The sequence below is a fragment of the Saimiri boliviensis genome, chromosome 3 (genome assembly GCF_048565385.1).
Source record: "Saimiri boliviensis isolate mSaiBol1 chromosome 3, mSaiBol1.pri, whole genome shotgun sequence".
NCBI classification, from domain to species: domain Eukaryota; kingdom Metazoa; phylum Chordata; class Mammalia; order Primates; family Cebidae; genus Saimiri; species Saimiri boliviensis.
The window spans coordinates 77,691,546-77,700,551 of NC_133451.1; the positions used below are offsets into that span (position 1 = coordinate 77,691,546).

Sequence of the window (9,006 nt, forward strand, 5' to 3'; positions counted from 1 at the left end):
AAAACTGTTCTTATTGCACGTAAATGGAAATAAACCAAACCAACCAAGAAAAAGGGAACTAGAGGTAAGGCACCCCCTCTTCTCTCTCATTCCCAGTTTTATGAGGCCAGTTGCATCTGGGAGCCAGCTAGAGTCCTGGGTGGAAGTAAATTAGCTGGAAACCTCAAGCTGCTGCTGCAGTTAACTAGAGAAAGGAGCAAATGCCAATGCAGCCTGGCCCCAGAGCCCGACTCTGGCTGCCACCCACACACCTCAGAGCACATCAGTACTCAGGCTGGCAAGTGCACAGACCCATCCGCCCTCTGCAGATATGCCTGTGGAGTGGAGTCCAGGCCATCAGCTTTCACCCTTCTCAGATGCTCAGAATGGAAACATGAGCACAGAGGAACACTTCCTATGGGATTTGCAAGAGGTTTCTTCCCACACCTCTAACTTGGAATAAATACTATGAACCTGTTTACTCTTTGAGAAAAAGCTTCAATCTTAGTTCCAAGTTTTCTGGGTCTAGTACTACTATATCAGTACTACTGCTACTATTACTCCTATTATTATATTCTGGGAATAACATTCTAATTATATTGTGAGAGGTGTGTGTGTGTGTGTGTGTGTGTGTGTGTGTGTGTGTGTTTAGGAAGAAGGAATAAACAAAAAAAAAGTTGCTCAGCTTTTCAAGGCATAAGAGGGGTGAGTAAAGGCTAAAAAAATAACGTGGGAAAAAGTTTTCATATTTGAAAATTACATTATAAAGTACAGGTGCAGGATAACGGGTGGTGTGTCCTCCCTACCCACCCACCTCCATTCTTTTTAAAAAAAGGGAAAGAAATAGTGGGAGAGAAAAAGGAAGAAAGGAAGTGAAAGCAGTCAGGAAGGAAAGGAAAGAAAAAAAGGAAAGGAAAGGGAAAGCGAGGGAGGAAAGGAAGGGGAGGGGAAAGAAAAAAAGGAAGGAAAAAGAAAGAAGGAAGAAAGGAAGGCATTGTCACAGCTAAAACAGATATCATCCCAGTGCTTCTCTGAATAATTGCTTCTCTGAATGACACATACTTTAGTCATGCTAAGAAGATGGAAAATCAGAAGAGTCTGAAACTCCCTGAGAACTTCACAAACTAGAAAAAAGAAAGAGGGCAGATTTTCAGCCTTTCTTTCTGTTAAACCATGCCATCAGCATTGCATTCTACAATAATTTCCCTTCAGGCAATTTTGTCTTGTGGAATTTGTGAAAATTTTAGTTTTCAACTATTTTTTACTTTCAAGAAGATGTATACTTTCTTTAGCCTGAAGGATCTACTGAACTCTATTGATTTTTTTTCTCTTTGAACACAAGCTCATTAACCTGAAACACTAAGGAGGTAATGACATTTCACTGAGCCTGAAACTGAGTGTCTAAAAACAAAAAGATCCCGAAACAGTGATATAGCCCTGGGCTTCCCTCCATGCCCCTGCCCCCAAATTTGGCTGGAGAAGCTATGACATTGCTTTCTCAACCCTAAAAGATTTTTACACTAGCTAAAGGAAGCTTTCTTTAAATTCATCCTTCTACAGTAATGTTTAGTAAAATCAAGGCTTCTGTCCTTCCACAATTTCTGCAGTCTTAAATATTAGCATCAAACAGCAGTGCTACTCCACTAGCAAGCTCTGCTGCCTCCTCCAAGCTAATCGAATAGGGGCTGACTGAGGAGCTATCTTGGATATATGGAAATGAGGTCTTCCCAACTGCCCCCCAACCCCAGGGACTTCCTGAAAAAGGCAAAAGCGATCTGGAAGAAATTAGACAACACAGACATCAGAAGCAGCTAGCTAGCTCGACTAGTCTCTCCAAGAATCGCCATGAGTGGGACTGCATTTTTTTTTTTTTTTTTATTTTCCGATCCAGGAGAATGAGACATGTGATACCACTCTTCCAAAGGAAAAAAAAAAAAAAAATTAAGGAACAGCTCTTTCACCCAAGAAACCGATATACCATTTTTGGTGGTCTTGACTTTTATTATTCGAGATCTCTGATGAGATCAGATGATCTGTACCCTTTCATTCAAGGCAACAGACGTCTTCAAACTGTTTTTTAATTTGATTTATCCTTTGAAACAGAAAGTGCATTACATTTAACTGGTCTTGCAAAGGGGGGGTTCTTCTCTTTACAAACCGAATTCCTTATATAAATTAATAAAGGTTAAAGATGCTAATATATCACCATTATTAGCTTAAAAAAGAAAACAATTTACATATTCTATAGTATTCTTATGATACAAAACACTTCAAATTCAATTACAGCAACTAAATGGATTTTTATGTTTCAGACCCAGAGCGGTTGTAACAATTCCCACCATCTACTTTAACACGCATTTTTTATCAGAAAGGAGTTAAATACAAGCTATTGCAGCCCCTCCCTCACCAATACTTTCTTTAAATCACTAATAAATAGCAACAAAAGACTGTGCAATTTCAGAGAGGAACAGGGAGGCAGGTGAGAAGCCCTCCCTGGTTCCCACATCTTCCACTTCAAGTCCGGGGCGAGAACGCAGTGCAGATCCAGGGGGTGGGCAGGGCAGGGCGAGAAGAGGTAAGGGGAAAAGGTGAGTTTCTGCACATCCAAACGGGAAAGAGGAAAGAGAGGAGGGGACAGAGAAGGCGATGACATTCTATTCTAGGCTTCTCAAATTAAGTTCAAAATAAAAGGGAAAGTGTGGTTGGAGTCACTCTGCAAAGGGGAAGGGGAGAAGGCAGAAGGTCCATCTTTTCATACGAAATTCAAAAAAGCATTTTATATTTTAAATATTCACAATAAAGTAACTTCTAGTCAGTGTAACTCACGATTTATTTACAAAGAGCCTTCAACAGGTTACTTTAGTCGCACAGCAGTGTGTGGGGGGAGAAACGTCCCTCTTCCCATCGGTGGCTGCACCCTCCCGCGTGGCTCCGAAGTCCCCCCGTGCGGTGGGCTTGGACCCTTCCACAGTACCTCTCAGCGTCCCCTACCCCGCTGCCCGCAGGGGCAAAATATGGGGGCGAGGGGGACCCGGGCGCTGAGGCCGCTGCCTGCCGGTGGGGACGGCGCTGGGACCGTGACCCGGCTGCTGGTTTCAGTAGCGTCATTTATGCAGTGCATTTGATGGTCTTCCTTGCCTCATCAATCCCCGAGTCTCTCTCCCCCACATCCCCTCCCACAACTTCAAGGTTAAAAAAATAGATATGTACATCTCAAAAATAGCAAAGGGTCCTCGGGGCCCGAGGGGCTGGCAGGCGCAGAGCGCACGCGGTCCCCACACCCCTCGCGGCCCCAGAGGCGGAGGCCAGAGCCGGGCAGGTGCTGCGGTCGGTGGCGCTCAGGATGAGCTCTCCGGCTCGGACGCGTGCAGTAGGAGGCCGCCGCCGCCGCTGCTGGACTTGTGCTTCTTCAGCAGCTGCGTGATTTTCTCGTCGTCTGAGTTGGGATCCAGAGGTTTGTTGTAGTCGTCGTCCTCCTCCTCGTTCTCCGAGGCCCCCTTGAGCCTCTCGGTCTCCGAGTCCTGCTTTTTCTTGGCCGTGGCCATCTCGGCCGCGTGTTTCTTCCTCCACTTGGTCCGGCGGTTCTGAAACCAGACCTGAGAGCGGAGAAAAGGAGAAGAGAGGTGGCAAGGGAGGAAGAATTGAACGCCACCAAAGCCCAGCCATGCCACCACCCCCGCATCTCGAGGGCCCTCCTGCGGGCCCCCAAGGGCCTGCCGCCCTCCCTCGGAGCCCTCCAGTGCCTCCGCCGTCAGTCAGTCTCCAACGCCCCAAGTTCCCCCCGCCCCCAAGTAACTGGCACCAACAAACTGACCACCGTTGCCATAGAGATGGTAACACAAAAGTATTGAGGCTGTCAGTGAACTAGTTCTCAAAAGTAAAAACAAAACTTGGAAACTTAAAAATGAGTGTCCTAAAAGTGAGTTCACTTTCCTGCCTCCTAGTTTGAAGTCGAAAACTTTTCCTCCTTCATAAAGTTGCCCCACAGTGTCTGTGATTATATTTCTTACTTACTTCCTTAAATTAAGGAATTTCCAATAACCTGACATGTACTTGCTTTTAATTGTAAATTGTGGAGAAAAGCACAGCATTTGCCCCAATTACTTCTGTTCTTCTTTTCACTTTTGAACATTGTTTCACTTATCTCAGATATGAATGTGTATAAACATGGTAGATAAAGAATATCCTCCGTTTTTACTTAGAACGTATGGTGGAGTTTTTATGTTAAAAAATCTGTTAAAATACAAACTTCAAATAGCCTTTAATGTTTTTCATAAGCCCAGAGTAAAGTGAAGGCTAGAAATATTATTGGTTATCTTTTAAACATGAAAATTTGTCTATTACATTATTTTCCACCATTGGTATGTCTATTCCTTCAAATATTATTTTAATTGTGTTCCTGCGTGAGACATTTAATACAATTTTTAAGCTATTCATGATGTTTGACACATATTTTACCTAAAGCATCAGCAAAAAGCAACCAATTTCCCAAAGATATTGAATTATCCTCCCTTTATGCTTCTCATCCATTATGTATTTTATCTAGAGAATCAGAATTGTTAAGAAAGTGATTTTTATTTTCTTTATACAGCTATAATAATTCACTTCCAGCCATACAGACATATTTACAGTGACAAATGAAGACCTCCAGATTACCGCAGTAGGCTCTGTACCAACCTACTGCAAAAATAATTTTAACTGTGATGGTATCCTAATGGCCACATACAAAATCACTCCTGAAATATATTTTATGATGGCTGTCCGGGGGGGGAAATACACTAACCAGCAGACAAGGCTAATGTTATTCCTACTTAACTTAAAGAGCAACAATCAAACTAATGAAAACAGACTTACACCCCAAAGAAGCAAACATAACAAACTGAAAAAGAAAGACAAAAGAGAATATTTGAAATATAGGAAACCATCAGATTGAATTTACCCAGCTTGCTCAATTCCTTTATTTTTTAGAGAAACTTTTCTAAAATTTGTTTCCCCGGAAATACACTGTACAACTCAATTATAAGGAAAATGATGCTTTAATTATAAATTGTCATGAACAATACAAATCTTGAATCTGTTTAGATAAACTTATTTTAACCAAATTCAAGCCTATAATTCAGTAATAATCTTGTCAATTCATTTGTAAAATTTCTATTCCAAGGTGATTGCCTTAAGCTAAACTAAAAGGTAGGTTCATCTGCGGTAAGTGGTTAAGATCCTGTGGATTTATTTATTTATGTTTACTTGCAAATTAATAGAGTAGCCCTACAATACTGATCTACATTAGGAAAGTATATAACTAGTGGATCCAGAATTGACAAACAAAACCCTGGATATCTCTACAAATAGGATATACAGAAGCTATCTAACTGGCCTGATCTATTCTCTGGGCTGATATTTCAGTAATGCTTTTATTCTCTAATAATGGCGAGTCCCCCAGCACATGCTGCTATCTAGATTAACCTAATTTCACAGGCGGGGGCTTGATTCCTTTTGTTCGTCAAGAGTTTGCCCGCCTGCAAGATCCCAGAGCCTTTGTAGTCCCCACCCTCCTTCACTGCTCTCAACTTCTCCCCAGGCTCCTCGGACTCGCACCTCCCAGGCGACTGTTTGTTAGTTTGGAGGGTGTGTGTGTGTGTGTGTGTGTGTGTGTGTGTCCATATGTGTAAGCACGCGCACCAGGTGCGGGACCTATCCCTCGAGGTTTGCAAGGTCCACTTACCTTGACCTGACTCTCCGTCATCCCCAACGAATAGGCCAAGCGAGCCCTCTCCGGCCCCGCCAAGTATTTTGTTTGTTCGAAAGTCTTCTCCAGGGCGAATATCTGCTGTCCGGAAAAAGTGGGTCGCGTGTGTTTTCTCTTCCCGTCTTTGTCCAACAAAATGGATCCTTGATCTGTGAAAACCAATACACAACGAGAGAGGGAGAAAAACAATCTGTCACAAGCGGCTGCATTGGGGAGGAGAAAACCGAACTCAAAAAACAATGTTTCGTAGGAAAAGAAAGCTCACTCTGTGATGAAGACCAGAAGTGTAGCGGCGCTTCCAACCTAATGGCGCGTCTCCCTTTGCCTTTTTCATCCACCTGTTTTTTTAAAGCTGGGTGTTTGGCGCAGCAGTAAATACCTTCTGCTCAACACCGAAGTCAAACAGCTAGGGAGCCTATTGCTAAAGTTTGCCGGAGCCTAATCTCAAGGCCCCATTAAATTAACGAGTTCGGGAGGTGGGGAAAAAGGCCACTCTCGCCTCCCAATCCAGTCGGTCCTCGCTGGGCCCCGGCCCCGGAGCCTTTGCGTGAGGATAACTCGATTTTTTTTTTTCCTTCAACGCTTCTCTAACCTGTGTCCAGGCAACAAAGGGGTCCTTGTTTTTGCACACAAGAGAACTAAATCGCCCCCAAGTCTAACATCGCTGCAGCCGAGGGTAAGAGGGGATGGGGGAGGGGGCACAGCCTTTGTTGGCGGCCCCTACACCGCTATCAAAACCAATACAATAGCGTCTCCCTGGCACCCCCACCAGGCCCAGCCGACACCATCCCCCGGCTTCCCAAGAGAACCTCCACTCGGCTTCCGCAACTTCCCGCAGTTATTGCCGCTCAGCCGGGCTAGGGAGGTTCGGAGACTTGGAAGAAACTTCGGGGACTCGCTCAAAAGTGAAGAATGGAGCAAGAAAAGGACCCCGGGCTGGACCACAAAGTCCATCTGCAAGGCTGGGAGCCTCCGCAGCGCTTTGGCCGACTACCCGAAGACTAGCGTGATCTTGGGCAACTGAATTTGCCTCAAGCAAGATCTTTGCAGGATGTTACATTTTCCCCAGTCCTTGTCCCTTCACCTCGCTCTTCCCCTGGCTCTTTCTTGTTTTAGAGGGTTGAGCTCCACGATGCCCCCAAATGTGCCAGGACGCATGTGTGCCAGCCCCCAGAGTGGAGGCAGGTGGGAAAGCGCGGGTCCAGCGCTAGGGAGTAGCTGGAAGCACTCGATGCAGGCCCTGCCCAGGGAACTGCTGGCCTGTTTTATGTGTGCTCACACCCGGGTGTACTAGGGCAGCGAGGGCGAAGAGGTGAGGTGCGGACACCCCGGGCGGAGACGTGCATGCAAACACACGCACTTCCCGGGTGGTAGAGGGCTCGCCGCTGCCCGGCTTCACTGCTTGGAAGAGAGCCAGCTGGTTATCCTGCCGCCGAAGACGAAGGCGGAATGGGGCCCTGGACGGCAGGCAGGAGCTGGGAAAGCGGGGGTGCAGTGGCCTCTCCTCCCCATCCCTCCAACCCAGGCCAGGCCTGGGATCCCGGCCAGGCCGTTTCAGGAGCAGCCAGGGCCTCGGACGAGACAAGCGTCTCACACCGCGTCGTGATGCACACGAACACACACACCCACTCAGCCCCGGAGTGTTGAAGACTTAGAGAGAGGGAGGCGCTTGGATGTAGCCACACAAGCTCAGGAAAGCGATAATCCCTCTCTGGACGCTGGCGCTGCCAAACTACTGGGGCGGACCGAGTGGATCGAGCAACACACACACGAGGGGCCGCCACCCGAGAGTGGGCACAACGAGCATGGCAGGCGTGCCTCGGGGCGCGGGCGGTCGTACTCACGAGGGGTACAGGCCAGGCGTGCGTCCCTCCAGGGCGGGCTCTGCATCACTCCGGGCCAGAAGATGGGCGTCCGGCCCGGCAGCTCCGCTAGCGGCTTGGGGTACCGGCCCACGGCGGCCACGGCCGCAGCGCTGGGGCTGAAGTAGAGCCCGGGCGGCGGTGGCGGCGGGCTCAGGCTGCTGAAACGGGGCAGTCCGGCCAGCAGCCCCGCTGGGGATGAGGCAGCTGCTGCGGCCGCGGCAGCAGCTGCGGCGGCGGCAGAGGCGGAGGAGGCAGAGGCGGACGAGGAAGAGGAGGAGGAGGAACCGGAGGGCGAGGCGGAGGGCAGGGCGGCCCCCGAGGCCACCGGCATGGATGGGCGGCTCAGGATGTCGTTGATGCCGTGTGGGGTAGCGGCCGACAGCTGCTGTGGGGGGCTACCCAGGGATGAGAGCCCCCCCGTGGTCGGGGGCTTCAGGCCGCCCGGGTTGTGGGTGCCCAGAGGCGGGGAGGGCGACGAGGAGGACGACGACGAGGAGGAGGAGGAGGTGGGGCCGGCGGGCAGCGGAGGATACGCCGCAGGGTACAGCGGGGTCTTCATCTCGGCCATGCTGTGCAGGGCGGCCAGGGGCGGGCTGCTGAGCAGGAACGCGCTCTGCCGGGTGCCCTCCATTGCCCCCACCGCTAACATCCCACGGCCAGGCCGGAGCCCGTACCCTTGCAGCGAGAGCGCCGGCTGGTGCCCCCGGTGGGGCTCAGAGGAGCTGGAAGCCCAGAGGGCACGAGCCGAGAGGCGCTCGGCGCACCCGGAGGCGAGCTGCCAACTGGGCCAAGAATGCAGCCGCCGGGAGTTGCTCTCCTAGCTGCGTAGCAGAGATGTCCAAAAAGCCTCACGCGGGGGGCGGCGGCTCGCAGAGAAGAGGGGGAGTCCCGGCGGGCTGGGCAGTCCTTTCGTTCCGCGAGTCCTGGATTCGATCCCCCGGCCCTTCTCTCTTCCCCCACTTTTCCTAGCTGTTCAAAGTGCGCTATTTCTCATTTTCTGCCACCGGGAAATAAGCAAAACAAAACCCAGGCTGGCTCCGGAGAGTTGGTGGCAAACTTAGTGGCCGAATCTCCACTTTGAAGTTGGAGGGTGGAGGCGGCTCGCTTCCTTTGGGGAGGTTCAGCCCGTGGCGCTCCTCTGATCTCACCGGGATGCTCTGCCCTTTCGGCCGCTCCGCCGGTTCGCATCCGGCGCTCGCCGTCACTTCGAGGAGAGCGCAGCAGCCCGCGGGAGATCGCTGCCCCGGGCTGCCGCGCCGGAAAGGGCAGTGCCACCCGTCCCCGCGGCTCCGGATCCGCGCCGCGACCCGCCTTGCCCGCTGGGCCACGGGGCCCTGGAGTTGCAATATTTAAAAGAAAAGGGGGTGGGAAAAGCACAGAAAAACAAAAGACCGAGTGTGGAACGTCGGGCGGCTC

The 9,006-nt window shown here is 50.0% G+C and overlaps 1 protein-coding gene across 1 annotated transcript; it reads right to left on the reverse strand.

Moving 5' to 3' along the window:
• Positions 1-3,261: 3,261 nt before the first annotated feature.
• On the reverse strand, positions 3,262-8,239 carry NKX6-1 (NK6 homeobox 1). The gene is made up of 3 exons (XM_003923974.4): positions 7,570-8,239; positions 5,702-5,874; positions 3,262-3,575 (listed from the first exon to the last, which is right to left on the reverse strand). Exons 1-3 carry the CDS (start codon positions 8,237-8,239, stop codon positions 3,318-3,320), a joined length of 1,101 nt encoding a protein of 366 aa, XP_003924023.1. The 3' UTR covers positions 3,262-3,317.
• Between the last annotated feature and the right edge of the window lie 767 nt (positions 8,240-9,006).